Source organism: Helicoverpa armigera, chromosome 17 (assembly GCF_030705265.1).
Source record: "Helicoverpa armigera isolate CAAS_96S chromosome 17, ASM3070526v1, whole genome shotgun sequence".
Taxonomy (NCBI): domain Eukaryota; kingdom Metazoa; phylum Arthropoda; class Insecta; order Lepidoptera; family Noctuidae; genus Helicoverpa; species Helicoverpa armigera.
The window spans coordinates 4,434,059-4,460,332 of NC_087136.1; the positions used below are offsets into that span (position 1 = coordinate 4,434,059).

The 26,274-nt window shown below is 34.9% G+C and overlaps 3 protein-coding genes across 3 annotated transcripts; all 3 read left to right on the forward strand.

The window, feature by feature from the left end:
- The first annotated feature begins 3,288 nt into the window (after positions 1–3,288).
- LOC110373835 (odorant receptor 67c) lies at positions 3,289–6,833 on the forward strand. Its single transcript, XM_021331207.3, has 7 exons — positions 3,289–3,910; positions 4,261–4,426; positions 5,321–5,417; positions 6,012–6,113; positions 6,185–6,273; positions 6,513–6,579; positions 6,726–6,833. The coding sequence occupies exons 1-7, from the start codon at positions 3,346–3,348 to the stop codon at positions 6,801–6,803; spliced, it is 1,164 nt and encodes a 387-aa protein (XP_021186882.3). The 5' UTR covers positions 3,289–3,345; the 3' UTR covers positions 6,804–6,833.
- Positions 6,834–14,474: 7,641 nt separating this feature from the next.
- On the forward strand, positions 14,475–18,190 carry LOC126055834 (pancreatic triacylglycerol lipase). The gene is made up of 6 exons (XM_064038779.1): positions 14,475–14,628; positions 15,062–15,272; positions 16,682–16,830; positions 17,108–17,353; positions 17,556–17,898; positions 18,086–18,190. The coding sequence occupies exons 1-6, from the start codon at positions 14,592–14,594 to the stop codon at positions 18,129–18,131; spliced, it is 1,032 nt and encodes a 343-aa protein (XP_063894849.1). The 5' UTR covers positions 14,475–14,591; the 3' UTR covers positions 18,132–18,190.
- A 497-nt stretch (positions 18,191–18,687) lies between these two features.
- Positions 18,688–21,432, forward strand: LOC126055697 (pancreatic triacylglycerol lipase). The gene is made up of 6 exons (XM_049846066.2): positions 18,688–18,842; positions 19,332–19,518; positions 19,831–19,979; positions 20,485–20,730; positions 20,810–21,152; positions 21,329–21,432. The coding sequence occupies exons 1-6, from the start codon at positions 18,806–18,808 to the stop codon at positions 21,372–21,374; spliced, it is 1,008 nt and encodes a 335-aa protein (XP_049702023.1). The 5' UTR covers positions 18,688–18,805; the 3' UTR covers positions 21,375–21,432.
- Positions 21,433–26,274: the final 4,842 nt, after the last annotated feature.

Below are 26,274 nucleotides of genomic sequence, written 5' to 3' on the forward strand. Positions count from 1 at the left end.
GATTTCTTGTAGGATTAAGTTTTCATATTTTGCATCAGAAAAAATAATACTACTCACTCAAAGTAATTTGTTTAAGGCCACCACATTAGTGGAAGATAAGCTAAACTATGTTTATGAAAAATCCTGATATGAACTCCATCTGTAACTTTAAATTATAATTAATTGTTCCACTAAAGTCATCATTTTTGACATAATGTTCAAAAATAATTTAGATGGCACCGTTTTAAATTTGGCTGAGATCTATTAATTTTCCTTTCATCAAGGTAATAATTATAGTTGGATTTTGATGTGGCACGGCAAACTGACAAACACTATTGAAATGTCTATCGAAAAATTACACTACGTGTTAAAATATGGTGAATTACGGAAAATACACAACTCCATCTATTGAAATAATAGTATATAAAGAATGTAAATGGTAATTCATTGTTATTTACCACCTCGCTTCTTGATGTATTTTATCTACCACAGATGGAGCTACTTTAACCTGTACTGTTTTGTCAAACAGATTGCGTGTCGTAATATTTTACATCTTGAATTCACTAAATTAATCATATCTTTTGATAGAGTGAACCGATTTCGATGAAACAAAGCCTAAGTAATACCCCAAGTTACGTAGAACTTTTGTATATAAGCATTGTCTGCATTAAATTCGTAGATTTTACGTGAATCCCGAACAAACAATCACTTTCTACAGATTTATTATATGTATAGATATAGATAATAAATCACTGTCAGAATAAACGCCTTATAATTATTAATTTTACCTACATTTGCTGTTATTTTTGTAGCGATCTTAACTCAAATGATAATTGTGCTATGACTTAAAAGATTTGACGCAAAGATCATTAAATATACAAATATCTTCTGAGAGTAAGTACATGTTCTTTTCTATTTACATAGAGAACGAAAGATGTGTTACAAAAAAGGCCAATGAGAAACCGATAGCTGGGTCCAGACTGCGTTCTTTATAGGTGTCATTACTCAGGCTTGAGGGTTTCGCCACCTGAGCCACTTCCAGACAATCTTTTCTGCAATGCAGTATTTTGCATACTTACGTGCCTACATCGTAGTATTTTATGGCATTCCACCAATTTTTATTTTCATTATATTGTAAGTAGTTACAGCTAGACAAAAATATAACATTTTAAAATGTTTTCCTTTGTGCATATTGTTTGCATTGAAATTCATAAATTGAAAAAAAAAATACAATTTTATGGATATTTATAAAGACTTCATAAATATGTTTCACTATCCCTTTGATTGGTTCCATTATTGTGTGTGGAAACTAGAAACGATATTGTTATAATGTAATTAAAATGAAACCTTCATCAAAACTGTTATTCAATGAGGAAGTTCGAAAATAAATTAGGTAATGTCGAAATACTCTGTTGTCAGTTACAAGTTTCAACCATCTTTGAATTGTTATCTCATTAAGCAATTATAACAACAACTCCGAAATAGTAAACAAAAAACAACAGCCATTTTCCGGGAAATGTTTATTGCGAAAAATATAAGTTAATTTGCGCTTGTCAATGTGAAAGAAAACCTGATTGGACTGCCAAGCTCACGATACGATATGAGTGGGTGGAACAAATAAATGAAAATACTCAATTATTATATTTCATATGAGGAATATTATGAACGTTAAAGTTTACCGGTTTTCTTGTATTTATATTATAATGTATTAGTTTCTATATTAAGGCTAATCTTTGAAACTTTCCATAGTTTCCTTCTGAAAAAAGACATACATTTTCTTTTTATTGCTGGTTATAGGATTCAGCTTATAAGTATGTACAATATATTACCTAACTAACGTTGTTTGGTTCTATGTGTACAGTCAACTTCAGGTCAGTGGTAATAGTTTTTTAGAAAAATCGTGCTTATTGCTATTGAATTAAGGTACATGACAGTTACCACTAATGTGCAGTTTACTGTACTTATTATACTAAATAGCCAATCGCGTTCATCCCATTCTGGTTTCTTATATTAATATCAGCATTGATGTTTGTCCCCGGAGCTGTTTCGCCAAACACAATTTGTGAAACTTCTGTCGGCTGAAACAAAACAAGTCGATCAATCACCTCTCTCCCTCGTGAGACGAACAATTTGTATTTTTTACACACAAAATCTTCGTCATTCATTTTTTTATGGTATGGTATGGAACTTTACATTTTTGGATAGAATTAATTTACTTTGTAGACAAAAATAAACAACTTTTAAATATAGCTTTTAAAAAATAATTTCAACTTCCACATTCTATTTAAAGATCTGTCTGTCTGTATGCGGCTGGTTGACGCCTCCGTGACCAAAAGGCTGGCTATTCCTCGGACAAAGTATTAGCATGGCGATCCAACGAGGTGATGCTGCCAAACTCTTGGGCACGTTCCCAGTAGACAGCGATGGAGACGAATTTTTTGATGATTGATTGATGATTGATTTTAGTTTTAGATTTTTAAATATCAAATTAAATAAATACGTAACTAAAATAATATAAAAACTTACACAAACTCAAAAAAAGGTTATATTTACGAATTTTCACGACAAATAAGTTACAGAATAAATACCGTATTTACTGTCTTTGTAAAATTAAATAGGTATAAATTAACGTCACATCACCTTTTCCCTCTATTCTATTCGGACACAATAATGACCTCAAAATGTTTGACATGTCAAATCGGTCCCACATGTGTTTCACTTTAAACGTTCACACGTTTTCATTGAAGTGATTGATACGAGCGAAGTATTTCAAACGGAATTTACAATAAAGGAAATTATCGAAAATAGGTGTCGATTTGTTCGTTTGTCACTTTGTCACTTTAAAGTGAATTTTATATTTGAGGTTCGGTAGTTGATTTTAAAGGGTTAGTTAGAGATTGGGTTGTCTACATTTTGTCATTTAAATAAAGTATTTTTTTACCCAAGTATATTTTTAAATAGAAACAGAAGATCAAAATCAAGTAAAGTAATGAGTGATTAATTGTTACGTTACATCGCAGTCATCTCTTTAAAATAAAGTTAAAACGATTTAATGGCTATGTTCGGTCATGGGGCTAGCCGTTTGACTGAACAGTTATTCTAACTAGTTGGTTGCAACATGCTACATAAATAATTCATTAATATTCACATTTGAACATTTAAAAAGTATTCGAATGATATTCTACTGAATATCAGAATTGTATGAAAATGTTTTGCATCCCTGACGCAAGCACTTGATTCAAATATTTAAGCGTCACCAACATAATATTCCTCTTTCTACGACCACATACAGATTGACTCATTCTTTAGGTACATCTCACAAGAAAATAGTCTAGCTCGAGATACAAGTACTTTCTCAATACAAACATGGAAAATATCCCTCCATACGAAGAGGTCCTAAAACAAATAAAAATCAACTTATGGCTAGCGGGCATTCCTTACGGTGATCCAAAAATGAAATTCAGATACTATCTCGGTAACTTACAACTGTTAGTGATGATTATTTGCGAAATATCATTCTTTGTATCAAGAATATCGGCGGAAAATTTCCTCGAACTTACACAATTGGCCCCGTGTTTGGGTACAGGAATATTAACTTATTTGAAAATCGTCGTCATTGCTCGAAAACGGATGAAAATCTATCAACTATCTGAGTGCCTTGGAAAACTGTACGAGAACATTTTGAAAGATGATAACAAAAGAAGGCTTGTGAAGAAAAACCTTGTTCTTGTAAACTTTTTAATGAAGTACTATTTCGTGTTAAATTTAATCCTTATATCTGTGTATAATTTTGTGAGCCCTGTGATTATAATGTACGATTATTTCGTCAATAATCAGCTGATTTTTACGTTGCCTTATGCGGTACTGGTACCGTTCTCGACAGATGCCTGGATACCTTGGTCTGCAGTTTATATTTATTCTATTATATGTGGTAAGTAGAAATATTAAATGACCCAATATCAAATAACAGGTCAGGTTTATATTTACACTGCAGACTAAACTGTTGGCCCGATGTTCAATTTTTTTGAAAAAAATTGTGATTTCAATCAAAGTTTTTAGTCGATCTGATACCGGCAAAATTCCATCGTTGTTATGTGCTTACTAATATTCATCTTCATACTCATTTAAGAGCCCAAACACATACGTTTATAGTGTGCAGTACTCTTATTATATTCTTCAGTAACGAGATGTTTCAAATATTACGTACCAGCATCAATTTAGCCAAGCCAAATTTCAAATTTCTTTCCTAGGTATTTGTTTTAATGAGTTTATCTTTTGCAGGTTTTGTTTGTGTACTATTCTTCACAACAGTTGATGGTCTGTACTTCGTGCTGACCTCACATGTGTGCGCTAATTTCAGTGTCATCAGTGACATGATTGAAAGGCTAGATGAAAACAGTGTGGACCGGTTGCCTGATATTGTTAAGGAACATCAGTATATTTTGAAGTGAGTGAAATATGTAGATAGACGAGTAGGTAATAGTGCTGTAGCAGATAATAATCAATGTTTGACCAGTAAACAATAGCACTACTTTAATTATTAATACCTATTTTCCCGTAGTTTCACCGGCATCATGGGGAAACTTCTTCCCGCACATAGATAAAATATAGACCATGTCACTCGGGATTGGTAATCAGTTCAGTAGTATCGAAAAAAGAACCTCTTTATTATATTAGTGCAGATAATAAGCACAGGTAGTTTCTATATAAAAAAATACAGATGAAATAATAACAGAAATACACCTCACATAAATAACCGTTATATTACTATATTCTGATAAAATAACTGCAATATCTATAAGAAAATATAACCTTTCTCATATTATTAGCAGTAAACAAGATAATCTTGGCATTATATCACACAAATCTCCGGGCCGTATTATTTTATTACGTGTTACAATATTAGTTCCCAATTACATTCTCCGCTGCTTATTACAATCGTAATACGAAAAAACAGAAATTGCCCTGTCAACTACTGAGCTGGTTCTCATTTCGGAAGATAAATGATTTGCACGCGAAGGAATTTTGCTATATACAGATGTTGCAACCTACTTATGTATGTTTGTATACTATTATGTACTAGCTGGTCTCCACGGTTCCGAGGGAACTCCCTCCCGGAGCAGGAAAAAAGTAGTCAGTCCTATCTTAGACTGTGTACCAAAGTTAATTAAGATCGGTCTAGTAGTTTTCAGAGCGCAACAGACAAACAGAGTTTGTTTCGCATGTGTCTACGCTGGGATTTGCGCGAAATAATTCAGGGAAATGTATGTGTGTATTAATAATCGGAAATCGTTAGCCATTCTGTATAGGTAATAATAACTACGTGTATATTGTTTTTCAGACTAGGTGAAGACTTAGAAGATATTTTCACAGCCCCCAATCTGTTTAACGTGTTGGTTGGCTCTTTGGAAATATGTGCTCTCGGATTTAATTTAACGGTAAATTTAATAACTGTCATTTAGGTACTTCAACATGGATTAAAAGCAGTTTAATGTTCGGGATGTATTTGTCACATATTATAACGCTTTCGTCACAAACAGTTCAGTAGCCTAAAGCAAAACGGAATTTAAAATTAAAAATACAATGTATTTAACGTTTTTCAATGCATTTCATATTTATGTAGGTATACAGATATTTTATTCATTGAGTATTCTCAATTGGCATTTTATATCAATGATTAATTTATTATGCTGAAAGTATATTATCCACTTTCTATCTTCTAAATGCTGGATGCAGGTCGCTTCCAACAATCTGTGGAGATCAAAGGGGGAGGCCTATGTTCAGCAGTGGACGTCCTATGGCTGAGATGATGATGATGATGATGATGATCTTCCAAATTGTAGTCACAACTAGAGATATTATTTATCCAAAACTTTTATTGTCATCTATCTAAATAAAGGATTTAGATAGATGTAATTCCATTGTCACTACGTTAGCTATTTTTTAGTGTTAATATTTTGCTACAATATTTTTTCTACCTCACTATAGTGCTCAGATACCTACTAATAATAAATATTATGGGTTGTTTTTAGAATGGAAGCTGGGAAAAGATTCCAGGCTGCCTTCTCTTTCTCCTTTCTGTTCTGCTACAGATTCTCATGATGAGTGTCTTCGGGGAAAATATGATAAGAGAGGTAAAAAATCATACTTAACTTTTGAACAATATGAACGTAGGTTTATTGTAATATTCATTTTTTTTCTCCAGAGTACAAATATTGGTGATGCCGCTTTTCTGTGCAAATGGTATAAAATGGATGAACAATCTAAAAAGACAATTATGACTATAATGATAAGGTAAACAAATGAACGACACATAAATACTGACCTTGTATGTTTTCAATCTTTAATTAAAATAAAACAAATGAGTCACGTTAATGCCTACATACGCACAGCAATAGTTGGTACTTAACGCCTACTTTTTTTCTAAAAGCAAATAGTAGATCTTGACTTTCTTTTTGATTTTAGTTGAGGTACTTAGTTATAAATAGTTTACATATTCAGTTAACTCTATTGAATATTGCTCTCATTTCCAGGTCCAAAAAACCTCAGCGGTTAACGGCTTACAAATTTTCATCAATCAGTTACGCAAGTTTTACAAAGGTAAATATTTTGTGGTCAATTATTAAAACTTCAATGTTCACATTTTAAACCGCTTAACCTAAAAGTATATTTGATTTTCGAACACCACCAAAAGCCTTCTGTGATTTAGAAGAAATGCGTGATACTCTTATGTTTTTTTTTTGCAGATTATAAGCACTTCGTGGTCATACTTCACTATTCTGAAAACTGTGTACACGCCACCAGAATTGTCGGGTTCGCAATAATCATCGTGCGTTATTTTTCTCGGAAGAAGAACAAAAAGGATGAAAATAATTCAATCACACATTTCACCAGATTTATTAATATTTTCAATTAATGCAGATTTCATGAATTCTAGGATTTTTGCAATAAATTTGACCACTAGCTTTGTACAAAACCCACAAACAGCTATATTCATTTACACTTTTGATTCCAATTACAATAATTAACGAACTTAGCAATGGGTATGCCTATGTATTTATTAGAGAGGTACCTACGATTAAAATGCATCTCATAGTGTAGCTTGCAGCTATAATGACCTAATAAGGTCTCCAAATTTTTTCAAACCCGCCTGTCGTCATCTAACATGAAATTGTTACACCGACCACTAAGGTAACAGCCTGGGCCGACAACTCAACGTGCCCTTGGGTCTAACAACGCCAACTGCCAAACTCCGGCCGCCTTATGAAAATTAATACAAATCTACAAAGTGATTTAAGACCAGACGCGGGAATTGAACTTAGGACCCCTTGTACTACAGTCGCAAACGCTATCGCATTTTCAAAGTCAAAGGTTTTTATTACATATACCTAGATCTATTACAGGTGATTAAGAAACGTCGATAGCTAGGTGCACGGTTCCAAAGAGCGGGTCTTATGGAGAAGAACCGACACGAAACTTCATAGAGACTCTTTTTAAAATAAGAACTGTTTACAATATTCTATAGGACTCCGAGAAAGCTTAAACAAAGAAGCATCGTATGAGTTTATTTTAAATACCTAGGCTGTTATCATATTATTATCTACCACGACTTATAGGTACCTATTTAAAAGTATTTGGCTTATAAATTATAAATCTAGGTACGTATAATCACTGTCATAAGATAGCAATATACTTATTACTAGCTAAATCCTGTATGACAGTTATCAGTGCTTGTGATAATTGACAAGATTTTGAACAAAACAAGTGTCTAACTGATTTGTTGAATTTGATAACAGCGTATTTGTATTGTTTAGCAGTGATTAGGTTTATTTTAAAACAACATGTTTGTAATATAACAGAGATTGCTATCGACAATAGATTGTATTGCAATTGATAAACATTAGCGTCACAAAAGGAAGATTTTATTTTTAAGTAACAAAATAAAGTCGTAACCTTTACTTCGTTTTATTTATCTGATACCCTCTTCGATTGCTTCTCCCCACTGTAGACACAAACCAGGAGATCAATAACATATAATCTACACACTACAATTTGTTTATTATATTAAATTAACTAAAATAACTTCGTAAGCCACAGAATCTGTACTTATAGGGACCTTATAAACAAGTCTTGTTTTTAGATATTAATACACATAAATAGATACAGGTACAACAAAAATAATAATTACACCAAGTATCTATACACTTATCACAAATTCTAAGATAACAATGGTCAAAACACGAATTCAGCAATTCATGTCAACGTTTAGTATCATAATATTTGAGATATTACCAAACACTTTCCGTCGAGCGAGTCATAAGGCACCATAATTACAGTTGTTCCGAACTTGGGCTTAAAATCATTATTTTGTTGAAACAAAGGGCAATTAACTGATATTAAGCCCACCTGTTCCTTGTTTGATGTAAAATATTACTTGTGGGATACACCAACTTTGGAAATGGCCACACGATTATTTTTTTGTTAAGTTATCGCTACCTTTAGAGGATAATTAGATGATTGTAGTAAGTATATTTTAAGTGCAATGTGTGATTTGTTGCGTGTGCTCTTAAGCTACGTCTATTAATGAGAACTAGCACAGCTTACACAGGCATCCAGATATCTCGAAGATTACGAATGTCATATACATAAGTATATTCATTTATTTTCAAGGAATTAAAATAAGAGAGTTATTTCTGCACCTGCAACTACTTAATTACCAAAAAAATAATTAAAACACTTATCGCTCACCTGAATTACGAATATCTATGGATTTAAATAGGTGCAGTTTCAAATAATGCATTTATCAAGAATTAAAATTATTAAACTGATAAAGTGTCATTTTTTTGTAATTTTTTTTATCATCCCCAACAAAGGTTACTATGATAGCATCAAAATTATGCAACTCGTTTTACGTAATTAAACAAGTCAAAGGTTGATATGACAAGATATATAATTAAAACCTATACATTTCTGATTCTAATGTTATTAGAAATCTAAAATTTATCTTCGCCATATAAACTTCAGCATCTTCGAAGCTTAAAATATCCCACACTGCGTTCACCAACACGCAAGCCCAACGCGGTGAGTATGGGAAAATCTCCCTAGCTTGAGGGAAACCTTTGTCCACCAGCGGCTATCACCATCCTCCGAGCCTTTTTCCAAACTATGTTGGGGTCGGCTTCCAGTCTAACCGGATGTGGCTGAGTACCAGTGCTTTACAAGGAGCGACTGCTTTATCTGTCCCCCTCAACCCAATTACCCGAGCAGCCCAATACCCCTTGGTTAGACTGGTGTCAGGCTTACTGACTTCTGACTACCCGTAATGACTGCCAAGGATGTTCAATGATAGCCGGGCCCTACAGTTTAACGTGCCTTCCGAACGTTTATGGGCTATGACGACGGTATATGCAATCTATGCTATTTCCTTTATACAAATCTTTTATGAGTACTTTGTGAGTACAAGTAATCAGCACCTTGGCAATGATAGCGTTAATTAATCGTTTATCAATACAAGATTATGCTAACACTAGGCACTAGGTAATCACTCAGGTGGCCTAAGATAACACTACCTTATTAATAATTATCAAAAACTGCCAGGTGCGACTCGGTTGCGCACTAATGGGTCTGTACTATATAAACATACAAAAAGTTACGTTTGTTGCATACCTTTCAGAATCATTTTCTTATCATAGCGACAGCATAAACCTCAGCCAATTGCAAATGCCTAACTATCAATGATCATAAGATAGAGCGTAGTAAGAGACTGACTGCAAAGTCTTCATTATAAGGTTCAATTTTACCCTTTAGATACTGAACTTTAAAAAAAAATTTCATCATCATCCAATAAATATATAGGTCCGTCCACATTTTTTTAAACCGCAGTCAAAAATCTTTAAATGGATTCCCTCCGAAAGTTGTGTTAACTTACTTAAATTACCTGTCATTTGAATATGCGCATACTTTATTTCGTATTTCTTCAGTATGATCTGGTTTTCCTATTGGTTCTCGTGAATTTATTTCTGTGAGGAACATTAATGTATAAGAGCTTTAGCTTACTTTTCTTGAATCTTCTGAGTAGTATTCTTGGTATTCCATCGTGAAGCAGAAATAAAAGAGCATAAAATTATGTTTGTACGTACATCAGTTTTATCGAATGGTTATGTAGAGTTTTATCGCAATATACCCGTGCACACAATTTGATTACAGTCTTCATCATCATCATATCAGTCATGTCCATCCACTGCTGATCGAAGGCCTCCCCCAAGGAACGCCAACCATCCCGGTCGTGGGTGAATAAAACATCATGAACAGAGCTTGACGTAACCTTTCTTCTGATCCTTCTTTATGCAATATTCCGAAGCTTTATCGAAAAATGTTTCCTTAACAATTTAAACAGAAAAAAAACCGTCCCCAAGACAGTCCTTACAAAAAAGCAGAGGTAATAAGAGGAAAGAATTAAATTTCATTTGTTCCACAGTCCACTTACTAAAGTGGAGTACGTGACTGCAATTGCACGAGCACTGTAGGAGGATGCCTCGGGAAATGTGCAGTTCAAGGACAAATTAAATAATTGTTCAGTTTGTTCTCTGTTACAGAATTCTTTGTGTTCATATTGCTATGGAACTTTATGGGCTGAAAGAGAAATATATCTTTACTAATATAATAAATAGGAATCATTTTTTTATTAAATTTGTACCCTGAAAGCTCCGAAACTACTGAACTCAATTAAAAATGGAATCTCGAGTAACATAAGCCATGTATTTCCACGGGACATGGGTGAAGCCGCGAAAAAACGGCTAGTTTTTTATGACTCATTCAAAAGTAATCCTTCTAATATAAGTTTGTGAGAATTAATGGATGTATGTTTGTTATTCTTTCACGCAAAAACGACTGGACCGATTTCGTTGAAATTCAGTCTGAATATAGTTAGGTGATACCCTGGATTAACACATAGGCTACTTTTTATCAACACACCACACGGGCGAAGCCGCGAGTGGAAGCTAGTAACTTAATATTCCTGATTTAGTTGGTCGTTCTTTCTTTGAAAATCCCTAGATGCGACCAGTGCTAACAATTACCTTCTACTGCTTGCAATAAAAATAATCCCAGTAGAGAAAAATTATTGTGAAAAATAATAACTTATAGTTTTTTTTTTCTTTATGGCCATTATTTTTTACAACATTATTAATGCATATCGCCGGAGGTTATATTGAAACAACCTTATTACTGACTACATAATGGTTTTGCCTGAAAATATCGTAGCTATATAGCATTGTTCTTTCACTCATTACTTTTTTACATTATCTACTTATATAATAACGAGTTAATAAAATTGCTTATTTTTATTTTTTTGTATTACATCGTCACAATTATATTTCGAGTTTCAAGATTGGTTTTGTTGTTTTTCAAAATCTATGGAAAACCGACATCTTTACAATATTTTAATATATTGGAAGGTGACGGTTAAAACTTCGACAAAATACAGAATTCTTCTTAAAGGTGAATGCCACGAAGTGTGGGATATCCGTATATAAAATGGGTTACTGATATTTTACTCCGAAATTCAATAAGACATATTTAAAACATCGAAGATTTATATGGGTATGTGCAGACCCACTAATTTTCACAAAGAAAATAATGCCTCCCTTCACGACACCCGCATTATATCACGAAAAATATGTACCTTATCTAATTAATTAATCTTAATCACTGAAATGTTTCCAATGATAAAACACATTAAGTGATCCATTTTATCAGCTTTTTGTTTTAATCTCTTTCAAAATTAATTGTTGCTACTTTTAATGTTCCAGAAAAGAATAAAATCAGAGTAGCTATGTAACGTAGAATCAAATCCTTCGATAAATGGATAATATAGGATTATCTGCTTACGTATATCTGTATGACAAGCATTAAATTAGTATCTACACAATCCTTTAAAAGGATTACATGTAGTTATTGGGTATTATTCCTGTCTCAAAACGATTTTAATTGCATCCCTTTAAGTAATAGGTTCTTTAAGTATTCATTTATGAATAGTGACCCTGTTTTTTAAGGTGATTCGTCTTTGATTGAGATCGATAATTATAATGAAACTCGTATTACTATAACTTCAATCTTGGATGAAAACTCTTGATAAAACCTTTCATATATAAAATTTATCATCACGTATGATTAAATAGAAGGAAAATATGACTTGGTAGCTAAAACGGTTAGCTCTGTGGATAAGGAAATCTTTTCTGAATCCGATTAGGTACTAAAACAGTTAATTATTCTGGTAGCTTAATTTTCGCATGATATGTTTATCTATTAGTGATGTGGTGATGGACACACAAGCCATCCCACTTTTCATTTTTATTTCTTGTACAGTGTTGTATTTCATCAATGGGCAAATAAAAAATAACATTGTTGTTGTTGTTTCTTCAAACATTCAAGAATTGAGTGGGATAGCTCGACGATCAATGAGTATAGCTATCTCCCGTGATTTAGAAGAGCTCCATACATTTGTAATCAAATTAATATTCTATTATGACATTTAATTACTCCAAAATAGAATAGTTCAATACATTTATCGGTTGATTAGGTATCATTGGCATTATGATCAAATGCGTATCATTGTTAATGTCTAAATTAATTTTGTTATCTATGTTTTGATTCAAAATTCGTTTCTATTGTTATTGGGTTAGCTAGGTCGAAAATAGGTCCTTCATCATGTTCATTTTTGTTTTTAAAAAATGACTTTCAGTTATCATTTTGATAGACAAATAGGTAAAAAAACATTGATAACATATTATCAAATTAAGCATAAGTATAATACAGCTTAGCCATATAGCTATCTCTGAAAAGTTCCATTGGAATGACTTGCATCTCTTATTACTTAAACTGTAAACATTTTTTCTTTTACAAAATTTCCAGTATAATATTGTAACTCAAACTCAAACTCAAAATTTTTTATTTCAAATAGGCCTATGAAAGCTCTTTCGAAACGTCAAAGTTAGGTGCACGGTTCCAAAGAGTTGGTCTCATGGAGAAGAACCGGCAAGAAACTCCATGGACACTCTTTTTAAAAGAAAATAAAAATAATTACAGACATACAGTTTTCTATCTAGTCCTGAGAATGTTATACAATCCAAATTGAGCTAAAGATGTATTAATAAATTATACAAAATAATTTTAGTGCAATCTTGAAATTGTGCGACCTTTTTGTGGGAAATCATCAAAAGATTCCTACCTCTGCAGCACTGAGAGTATTAGACTCTGACTGGCTACAAACCCCCATGTTCCTTTGTTTAACAAAGCCGCGGTTCATAATTTGGAGTTCACTTAAAACCCTATTTACTGTCCAACACATCCTACACTCTATAGGTATATTCAAACGCGAGTACCTACTACATATATCTCAATGTAGGACCGTGCGTCCACTATGTCGGTCAGTTACACCGATGTTTGCCCGCCCGCGTGCAAACATTTGTTATTCTAAACAATATTTGCGTGCCGAATTGATTAAACCAAAACAAAACATAAAACTTCACACACGTACGTGTTCCATAACCACTTTATCCTGAAGCTTCTGAAAACGGCCACAAAAAGAAAATCGTATTTTTAAATAAAACCGTTCAATGTTTCTTGGTGAGCGCAGAAACTTTAGGTGATTTAAATAAAATATTGGCACAAGTTCAACTCATGTGCCATTCGTAGCTTGGAAATTTGATTTTGAAAAGAAATTTGTCTCGTTCCGAGTTCCTGTGACATATTGAAATCAATAAAATGAGGAAGTTTTATATTGAACATTGTGAGGAAAGAAAATATGGTCACATGTTGCAGTTGACAGCCTACAATTAAAATCGTTTAAAGAACGACTATCTTAAAAATGCTTTCCACCAATATTCAGGTACCATATTCACTAGGCCTCGGCCACTTTCTAATGTAGCTACTTATTTTCTAGGTATAGGTATCTTAGTTAGATTACACTACATCGCATAATGATTTGAATTATTGATTCAAGAAAAGTGACCAACAGTAAGCCATACATGTTGCCAAAAATTGATGAATGGGCAATCTCATTATTTATCTTATTGGTTTACTACCAGATAAAGAATCTCTGAAGGAAATATTGTGTGTATATCTGTTATCGAGAATATTTATCTCGTCCCAGATATTCTTAGGAGATAGCAACAAATACGTTCAGTATTTATTTAAAATTTATAACAAATACATTTGCCACACATTTAACCATTATTCTATTTTTTTTTTTCAATTTTCAAAATTGATATTCTATGTGCATTGTAATGTTCGTGCTGTGCAGACTATCAATGATTATATTTTGTTCAAAAATCGTCAAGGAAAAAATTGCAAAATTGACAACAAATGATTGAAATTAAATGTGATTGGTGTAATATATCTTCGTCACAACGATGAGTGACATGATAGGCTGTCACTCACTATCTTTAATTAGGTACGAATTTTAACCGATCATGTGTTAAGAATTTTTTTTAATCATTCAAAATATGATAACAGGTTAATTTGGTGTCTCATCCGTGATAAAATTATAAATAAATAGTAGTAGAACTTGGTTTAAATGCTAGTATAGTTTAAAGCTGTTGACAAATCACACGATGAAGAAGTCACTATTGTGTTTACTCGTTTTTACGGGTAAGTAATGTTCAAATGATTTACTAGAATATTAATTACAAATGAAAAAAGCAATCTAGCTATTAAAATAATCAAAGCTATTAAAATGAAAATTTAAATTAATTTGGCGCCAGGTCTCGTTCATCCTCTTTATTTATCGTTTTATATTGTAAGCCACTGTCATAGAATATAATGCACATAAGTAGTATTTTTTTTATTGAAATTCAAACCAAAAATATTGAATTAAACCTAAGTACATAATCTCTGCTGTAAAGAAAATCATTTATCTGGTTCTCATTTCCTTCATCCTACTGAAAAACTCTTGATAAATATAATTTGATATTTTCTTGTTTTAATAACATGTGCTATGTATTTTTAATTCCATGTCTTCCGATAAGCTTTTTCGAAAAAAATTAAATGAATGTATAATTACACCTACATATGACCTTTTTAGTATACGCCGTGTCTGCGGTGCCAGTACCAGAATTGTCTGAGTTGCCAGTAGCCTCAGAGTACTCTGAGGATCGCATGTACCCGCGATACATCGAATTCCCCGATGGCGAGGGTAACTTGCACACCGTGGACCTCGAGGCTGAGCCTGACATGGAACTCCTTGACGAGATCGAAAGGAACCCAGCCAACAACCAGTACTTGCTGTTCACCAGGTAATCTATTGATAGTTTTGCCCCCTTTAAAATGCCCATGTGATATTAGCGATTTATCACACAACTCAGATCATCATCATCCTCCTGCCCTTATCCTATTCCTATCTATTCGCGTAACACCACACACTCCTCTTAACAATCTCATTCATCTTCAAACTCAGAATAAGATCAATATTTCAATCTAAAATAGAAATGACCTGGCATTGACCGTTATGAATGTCAATTTTGCAAAAATCACACCTAAAATGGAGCGATATATATGTGTCATAGACGAAGGAAGTGATACAACAAAATTTCCAGCATTTATGATAATAACGCGATAGTACGGAACCCATAGCGAGCGATCGTCTAATCGCACCTGTTTGGCTTATCAAATAAATCGTATTTGATATCTTTCCTCAAATCATTAGGTTTTATTTCTTGGTGATAGGATGAATGATCACGAAGATAAATAGATAAAATAACATAATAGTTAATCAACGTCGCCGGTCGGAATTAAGATTGGTAGCAACAGTGATATTAATTTGCATAGATTGATTGTCACCCGTTGATTGGACAAAGATCAAAAAGAATGATATCCTCAGTAGCACCGATCTCTAACCGATCAGAATATATGTTACCGGCCGAACCCGATTTTAGGACAAACCAGTTTTGCCTAGGCTCAACTAGTTCTTCCTATAGGCGTTAGGATTAACTAGTATAGCCTAGTCCAAACTAATTTGTCCTAAGCCCGATAGGACGGACCAGTTTAGGCTAGGCAAAACTAGTTGATCCTGATATAAGTACGCACACTCTAGGATAAACTGGTATAGCCTAGTCAAAACATATACATATCTAAAAGTCTAAATAAATAGATGAACTAAATAAACTACTCCGTGTTTAGAAAAATAATCATCTTTATTAAACTATAATGATTCGTCGTTATGGATAAATTGATAATACGAACAATCATACTACATATATGTAGCAAACTAACAAATAATAGGTAAGTATTTTTTTAAATTATCTAAATACGTTATTAGGCGCGAGGCGCGTTATGCACGGCTAGCAACTAGACGCTAAATGCGTTTAAAACCACGCGACAAATGACGAACGGGGAGCGAGCGGCGTGGGACGTTCGGAGCATTCCCGCATGAACATGTTGTTTAGACTAGGCCATACCAGTTTATCCTAGAGTGTGCGTATTGATTTCAGGATCAACTAGTTTTGCCTAGCCTAAACTGGTCCGTCCTATCGGGCTTAGGACAAATTAGTTTGGACTAGGCTATACTAGTTAATCCTAACGCCTATAGGAAGAACTAGTTGAGCCTAGGCAAAACTGGTTTGTCCTAAAATCGGGTTCGGCCGGTAACATATATTATACATTACGTATCTACATTGTCCTAACATAAACATAATTATTATTACAGACGCAACCCCAGAAACGCTCAAACGTTGAGGATCAACAACGCGAACTCCATCACTAGCTCCAACTTCAATGCTCGTGTACCCACCGTGGTTATCGCTCACGGCTGGCTCAGCAACCAACACACTGACATCAACCCCACCATTAGGGATGGTGAGTCTAATCTCTTCTATGTTGTATCTGAGCTTTTGATAAATTTTAGCTTTTGATCTACTCAATATCGTTTACTATACAGCCAACTGCGGCTATTGAAATTTTCAAATTGATTTTAAAATACCACTTTAGAATAATCTTGTCGATAACATCACATATTTAACTACGCAGAATATGTTACAGTGAATCTTCAGGGAAAACAGAAAAAGTCATAAAAGAGCAATCGCTTTTGACGATTTTGCCGATCTGAGTAAAAAATAAAAATACTTTATTTCAGCTTACTTGGGCAAGAGTGACGTGAACGTCATTGTCTTGGACTGGAGAAGACTAGCTTTGTCTGACTACGCTACTGCAGCGAGAGGTGTACCCGCCGTCGGTCGTGGTCTTGGACAGTTCCTGGCTTTCTTGCACTCAGTGACCGGAGCACCTTACAACTCCATGCACCTGGTCGGCTTCAGCTTGGGCGCTCACCTTGTCGGTAACGCTGGAAGAGAAATTGGAGGAAGAGCCGCCCGTGTTACAGGTAATATGTTCTGATATGTATTTATAATTAAAAAAATAATAATATAACCCTTTGTAAATTCTATTTGGAATGCAATCCAGTGATAACAGTCAGATTCTTACTGCTTAAAAATTCCTTTAAAGTAAATTTCAGAGCTGCGATTATGGTTTTGCAGAAATGCTCCAGCAATCTTTATGAATTCAATATTTGCTTCTTATTCCAGCTTTGGACCCTGCTGGACCTCTATGGAACTACAACTCCAACCGTGTCAACCCCCGTGATGGTGTCTACGTCGAGGCTATCCACACCGATGGAGGTTACACCATCGGCGGTCTCGGTATCGGCTCAAACGTGGCTAACGCTGACTTCTACCCCAACGGCGGTATCTCCCAGCCTGGCTGCCTCACCAACCTCTGCAACCACAACCGTGCTTGGGAACTGTTTGCCGCTACTGTTACCTACAACCACTTGGTTGGCCGTCTGTGCGCCAACAACTCTCAGCTATCCTTGAACACATGCCGCGGTGCTCAACTTCGTATGGGCAACGATGACTTAAGAAAGACTGGGTGAGTTTCCTATTACATATAAATAAGGAGGTGCCAAAATTGAAATCATTTGCCCGTTAACCTGTAATCAGTATTATGTGCCGTCATTGAGTTTTGCGAGAATTATAGCATTCGTTACAATTTACCTTTCAAGTAATTACAAAGAATGTAATAAATTTAGTCTGACTAAACCGTTTTCTTGTTTCAGATCTGGAATGTACCGTTTGGACACTGGCAGAAGATATCCTTACTAATCGAATTCTGAAATATTGATAACGAAATAAATACTCATCCTCGGATTTACAATTTCAAATTATTTCTTTCTCTCTCTCCTATTCCTACTCCAATGGATTTTTTTATAAACGATTTGTTCACACTTATTGCCACTAAATCAATTAATATAACAGGAATGCTTTTAGGAATCAGTTTTCAAAGAAATGCATACACCCTTACCAATTAAAACTCTTCAATGCAACAGTGGCTATCAACAGCGAAACTTTCAAATACTACACAAGATCAACTAGAAACTGGATAGTCATCAGATTGCACTATAGTACAGTCAGCCTCAATAGAAGCTCATAATGATCCTATGCAAATCAAAGCCCACTTTTAATTTTTAAGTATTTTTTCTTAGCGACGTAGCCTTTTCAAGAAAGATGATCGAAATTAACAAAATTGTAAGGAATGCCAATCTATCAAACCCGCATAATCATATTGCAGTCCTACTCCCGATTAAGATAAACATCATTTGAAATGTTACGTAATTTATAACGTAAACAACGCATTAGCTATTAAAAACATTAAAAAATCCTCAGAATTTGATGATAAAGGCATTTTAATCATGCTATCGTCTCATGAGCTGATAAGTTTTGCTAATAAATAGCTAAGAGATTTTACCAATTAGGATTGGCTTCAAAGTTCTTTCACAATGCGGAAGTCTCTCTTGTGCTTGCTAATTATTGCGGGTAAGTTTTGTGACCTTCTGAATAACTAAACGAGGACATAGGGGTTACCCATTCAGATGTAGATATACATGTAGACAAGTCTGATTAGAGTGATCAGTCTCTTAGCCTGGAGTTTCCAACCTATAAACTGATTAAAAAAGAATTTCGTAATATGACAAGTTGAAACCTGACTTAGACCATTACAATTTCCTGTCGTTTCTACAATGTTTTACTTAAATGATCCGTATTTTAGTGCTAGTGTAGTGTATGAACGTTGAAGACGAAGGAAGTCATAAATAACAGAACCTAAAATATAGTGTCTGGAAGTGATTGTAATTTGTCTTCGCTTTAGGGTAGTAATAAAAAAGGGGAATAAAACATTTAGCTATTTTGTGAAAGATTGAAGACAGGAGACAGAACATGAAGTTATAAAAGACAGATTTAAGCCTATTAGAAAAACATTTGAAGGAGAACTCTTGAACAATTTGTAAGTAATTAATGTTTTTCCAGTTTATACCGCTTCTGCGGTGCCAGTGACCTCAGAGTACTCTGAGGATCGCACGTACCCGCGATACATCGAGTTTCCCGATGGCGAGGGTAAAATGCACACCGTGGACCTCGAGGCTGAGCCTGACATGGAACTCCTCAACGAGATTGAAAGGAACCCAGCCAACAACTTGTACCTACTATATACAAGGTAATTTTCAACATACTTTGTTGCCTACTCTAGGAATTAAGTAACATAAAAATTCTCTAAATAAAATACTATCAAATGAAAATTCCTTTCAAATCTAATTACATAATTGACTGCTTGTCATTGTAAATACATATGTACCAAAAAAAATGGTAGGCATTAGATGGCACTTTTATGTTTATCATTTGTTTTTAATGATATTTGATTGATTTTTTGTCAAATCATTCCAATGTTCTTCAAAACTTATAAAATACTTTTGATTATCGATGAAACAAAACTGATATATCTTCTAATCAATATCTTTATCATTTTCAGGCGCAACCCCAGGAACTCTCAAACCTTGGTGATCAACAACGCCAACTCTATCAGGAACTCTAACTTTAATGCTGCTCATCCCACCGTGGTAGTCGCTCACGGCTGGCTCAGCAACCAGAACACCAACATCAATCCCACCATCAGAGATGGTAAAACTGATGATAATCTTGAATATTACAATTAGTTACGGATAACTTATGTTATGACTATTTAGGGATCGGTCTTAGGTAGAATCCCTAATTGAATACTGCCTCTTCTGGTCGTGGGATATATTTCGCGTAAATCCACACATAGAACCGTTCACTCGGACAGTAACTGTCCCCGCCTCGCATACCTCACGCTCTCACACGTTTTTACTTACCTTGCATTCTGAAATACATATTTACATGTGTCCCTACAACTAGTTTTCGCCAGCACTTCCTGAGAGACTACTTCTCGCACCCAGACAAAATGTAGCATATATGCTATTCTGATGTCTAAGCTATATTATTTTTCAAGTTTTATCAAAATCCACTTGCCACAGTAACTACAATATTAAGTCAATTGAAAGTTTGAGGAAATTGATCAATAATACCATCATCTACATACACTTTCCTATAAGCTTATTCACGGTTAAATGTGATATTAAAACCAATTTTTTATGTTATTTTTCAGCTTACTTGAACAAGGCTGAAACTAATGTTATTATCCTGGACTGGAGAAGATTGGCGTTATCTGACTACGCCACAGCGGCTCGAGGTGTGCCCGCAGTCGGCCGTGGTCTTGGACAGTTCCTGGCTTTCCTAAACAGTGTGACTGGTCAGGCTTTCACCAGCATGCACTTGGTCGGCTTCAGCTTGGGCGCTCACCTTGTTGGTAACGCTGGCAGAGAACTCGGAGGAAGAGCCGCCCGAGTCACAGGTAATTAATGAATTTTATATTAGTCATCGCACCATCAACTGTACTGATATCTATAGTCTAACAATTATTGCCTTTCCAGCTTTGGACCCTGCTGGACCTCTATGGAACTACAACTCCAACCGTGTCAACCCTCGTGACGGTGTCTACGTCGAGGCTATCCACACCGATGGAGGTTACACCATCGGCGGTCTCGGTATCGGCTCCAACGTGGCTAACGCTGACTTCTACCCCAACGGCGGTATCTCCCAGCCTGGCTGCCTCACCAACCTCTGCAACCACAACCGTGCTTGGGAACTGTTTGCCGCTACTGTTACCTACAACCACTTGGTTGGCCGTCTGTGCACCAGCCAAACCCAATTGACATGGAACACATGCCGTGGTGCTCAACTTCGTATGGGCAACGATGACTTAAGGAAGACTGGGTGAGTTTCCAACCCAATATGACTTATTGTAGTTCAAGTCACCATTGTTATCAATCAATTTAAATATATCATTATCTATACTTATGTATATGTGTAATATCTTGCTAAGCCCGTTAGATACCAACAACGGCAGTTTTCTCATCTTCATAGTCTAATTGTGTCTTTTATTATTTCAGATCTGGAATGTACCGTTTGGACACTGGCAGGAGATACCCATACTAATTTTAGTAATAAGTATTAACTTGTATAAACCAAAATAAATAAAGACCTTGGCACCACATTTAAAAACACTTTTATTTACAACTTCCTTAGCATAAACCAAAACATCATTTTACTCTAGGAACAGTTTGAATTTCTAGTACATTTTTAGAGGCTGTGGAGGCTAGCGCAGGCTCACCTTACTTGGATTAAGTTACTTGGCTGTATTAGGAATCGTGAATGAATCTTTATTCGTGTTCATAAATTGAACCGAATAAAACATTTGAGAATATAGAGTCAACAATCCGGTGGCCTATGGAAAGCAACTCTTGACTGCAATTCTGTAAAAAAAAACCCTGTCGAGGCTGCAGAATTGTTTGAAAGCGTTACCGCGTCATATACATAAAAGGCTTACGAAGAAACATGGCGTGTTTTAGTCAGCATGAGCTTGACATTCCCTCACGCTGATAAAAAAAAAATTGAATTACAAAATCCAAAGTAAGAAGGTCAGTTTATAATAAATGATGTTTGCGTGTATAATAGTAATAATGGTGTCCAGGACGAATTTCTTCCACTGCGGCTGTTCTTGAAGATCAGCCAGCTGCACAGGTCATATCATAGTGCACAAGCGATCTTGCAGATAGAGGTACATTCTTATATCACTTATTCTTATAGTCCGAAGGCACGTAGGTCCGATTAGACCGGACAAAAATTAGACGCAGGACCAACAAGGCTTTCCGTGCTCTGAGCGGCACTGGTGTATCAATCACCCAATTTAAACCCTGGGCTGTGTTGTGAAAGTTTCTTAATTAAAACAATTCATAATTGAAGGTGGATAAGCAAACATTGTTCGCGAAAACTTGACTAACTGGGTAGCTTAATGAATGACCATATTCAATTAGGACCAAAGTTACCTTCAAAAGTAATGCACCGATGTGTCCATCAGATATCTATTTTTGTTTGCAATCACACACCCCACTTTTATGGGGTTAGAATTTCAAAAGCAAGGCTGACTTGGCTGTCAAAATAGTTTATTGAAATATAAGCAATTTTCACGTCAAAAATGTTTTGCTCAGTTCATAATTTTTGGACGCAAGACAAAATTAGTGAAAGGGCACAAAACGTGTAGCGAGTGTCTCTTAAACTGAAGAGGGACTTGACGGACACTAAGGCATTTTTCTTCAGTATTTAAGGAGCTATTAAAAATAATATTTTGCTGCTAAGATGAGTTTATTGGAGTTTATATAAAAAATAAAGCCACTACATGAGTATGGTAGAGAAATATATGGAAAGCTGCATACTAAGGAAGAAGATGTCAGCCTAGTCAAGTCTAGTACAGAGCGATGTGAAAGAAGAGAGTGAGGGAAGCGGACATGTCAGTGAACTTGGCAGATCATTGTCTAGCAGATCAACTTTTTTTTTGAGTTCTTATCGCATGCAGATGAGTTCTATAGTTCCTGATAGTTTTCAGGAATAGTTCTGCCATTTTCAGCTGAAAAACGATAGTTCACAAAATGATCTGCTAACTTCCGGTAGCAGAGCATTTTTCAGAAAATCAAAAAAAAACTGAGATATTGTCACATAAAGATGAGTTCCATAGTTCCTCATACTTTTCAGGAATAGTTCTGGCGTATTTCAGCTGAAAAATATTTTTTTTCCCAATTCACGTTTGAGTGTTAACAGAGCATGAATAAAGATTAAAGTGTTATTTTCAAAGTTCAATCCCGATAAAAGGGCGAAAACTCATTTGTTTTCGATAGATGCTTCATGAAACTGTAATCTAGACTTCAATTCAAATCTAGAACTATTATTAAAGTATCAGCAGAGCATGGTTGAAAGTAAGAAACTGTGAAATTTCACATTTTAGTATGAAAAAATATTCAAAAAAATATTTTCGCGGTTCCAATTACCCTAGGAGGCGGGAACTATCGCGTTTCTGATAGAAGAATACTAGCACCATACTATAGAAGCAGATTCAAACCCAGAACTCTCACTAAAGTATCAGCAGAGCATGGTTGAAAGTAAGAAAGTGTGAAATTTCACGTTTTAATATGAAAAAATATTCAAAAAAATATTTTCGCGGTTCCAATTACCCTAGGAGGCGGGAACTATCGCGTTTCTGATAGAAGAATACTAGCACCATACTATAGAAGCAGATTCAAACCCAGAACTCTCACTAAAGTATCAGCAGAGCATGGTTGAAAGTAAGAAAGTGTGAAATTTCACGTTTTAATATGAAAAAATATTCAAAAAAATATTTTCGCGCTTCCAATTACCCTAGGAGGCGGGAACTATCGCGTTTCTGATAGAAGAATACCAGCACCATAATAAAACAGCAGATTCAAAACCAGAACTCTCACTAAAGTATCAGCAGAGCATGGTTGAAAGTAAGAAACTGTGAAATTTCACATTTTAATATGAAAAAATATTCAAAAAAATATTTTCGCGGTTCCAATTACCATAGGAGGCGGGAACTATCGCGTTTCTGATAGAAGAATACTAGCACCATACTATAGAAGCAGATTCAAACCCAGAACTCTCACTAAAGTATCAGCAGAGCATGGTTGAAAGTAAGAAAGTGTGAAATTTCACGTTTTAATATGAAAAAATATTCAAAAAAATATTTTCGCGGTTCCAATTACCCTAGGAGGCGGGAACTATCCCGTTTCTGATAGAAGAATACATGCACCATACTATAGAAGCAGATTCAAACCCAGAACTCTCACTAAAGTATCAGCAGATCATGGTTGAAAGTAAGAAAGTGTGAAATTTCACGTTTTAATATGAAAAAATATTCAAAAAAATATTTTCGCGCTTCCAATTACCCTAGGAGGCGGGAACTATCGCGTTTCTGATAGAAGAATACTAGCACCATACTATAGAAGCAGATTCAAACCCAGAACTCTCACTAAAGTATCAGCAGAGCATGGTTGAAAGTAAGAAAGTGTGAAATTTCACGTTTTAATATGAAAAAATATTCAAAAAAATATTTTCGCGGTTCCAATTACCCTAGGAGGCGGGAACTATCGCGTTTCTGATAGAAGAATACTAGCACCATACTATAGAAGCAGATTCAAACCCAGAACTCTCACTAAAGTATCAGCAGAGCATGGTTGAAAGTAAGAAAGTGTGAAATTTCACGTTTTAATATGAAAAAATATTCAAAAAAATATTTTCGCGCTTCCAATTACCCTAGGAGGCGGGAACTATCGCGTTTCTGATAGAAGAATACCAGCACCATAATATAACAGCAGATTCAAAACCAGAACTCTCACTAAAGTATCAGCAGAGCATGGTTGAAAGTAAGAAAGTGTGAAATTTCACATTTTAATATCAAAAAATATTCAAAAAAATATTTTCGCGGTTCCAATTACCATAGGAGGCGGGAACTATCGCGTTTCTGATAGAAGAATACCAGCACCATAATACAACAGCAGATTCAAAACCAGAACTCTCACTAAAGTATCAGCAGAGCATGGTTGAAAGTAAGAAAGTGTGAAATTTCACGTTTTAATATGAAAAAATATTCAAAAAAATATTTTCGCGGTTCCAATTACCCTAGGAGGCGGGAACTATCCCGTTTCTGATAGAAGAATACATGCACCATACTATAGAAGCAGATTCAAACCCAGAACTCTCACTAAAGTATCAGCAGATCATGGTTGAAAGTAAGAAAGTGTGAAATTTCACGTTTTAATATGAAAAAATATTCAAAAAAATATTTTCGCGGTTCCAATTACCCTAGGAGGCGGGAACTATCGCGTTTCTGATAGAAGAATACCAGCACCATAATATAACAGCAGATTCAAAACCAGAACTCTCACTAAAGTATCAGCAGAGCATGGTTGAAAGTAAGAAACTGTGAAATTTCACATTTTAATATCAAAAAATATTCAAAAAAATATTTTCGCGGTTCCAATTACCATAGGAGGCGGGAACTATCGCGTTTCTGATAGAAGAATACCAGCACCATAATACAACAGCAGATTCAAAACCAGAACTCTCACTAAAGTATCAGCAGAGCATGGTTGAAAGTAAGAAAGTGTGAAATTTCACGTTTTAATATGAAAAATATTCAAAAAAATATTTTCGCGGTTCCAATTACCCTAGGAGGCGGGAACTATCCCGTTTCTGATAGAAGAATACATGCACCATACTATAGAAGCAGATTCAAACCCAGAACTCTCACTAAAGTATCAGCAGAGCATGGTTGAAAGTAAGAAAGTGTGAAATTTCACGTTTTAATATGAAAAATATTCAAAAAATATTTTCGCTTCCAATTACCCTAGGAGGCGGGAACTATCGCGTTTCTGATAGAAGAATACTAGCACCATACTATAGAAGCAGATTCAAACCCAGAACTCTCACTAAAGTATCAGCAGAGCATGGTTGAAAGTAAGAAAGTGTGAAATTTCACGTTTTAATGTGAAAAATATTCAAAAATATTTTCGCGGTTCCAATTACCCTAGGAGGCGGGAACTATCGCGTTTCTGATAGAAGAATACTAGCACCATACTATAGAAGCAGATTCAAACCCAGAACTCTCACTAAAGTATCAGCAGAGCATGGTTGAAAGTAAGAAAGTGTGAAATTTCACGTTTTAATATGAAAAAATATTCAAAAAAATATTTTCGCGCTTCCAATTACCCTAGGAGGCGGGAACTATCGCGTTTCTGATAGAAGAATACCAGCACCATAATAAAACAGCAGATTCAAAACCAGAACTCTCACTAAAGTATCAGCAGAGCATGGTTGAAAGTAAGAAACTGTGAAATTTCACGTTTTAATATGAAAAAATATTCAAAAAAATATTTTCGCGCTTCCAATTACCCTAGGAGGTGAGAACTATCGCGTTTCTGATAGAAGAATACCAGCACCATAATAAAACAGCAGATTCAAAACCAGAACTCTCACTAAAGTATCA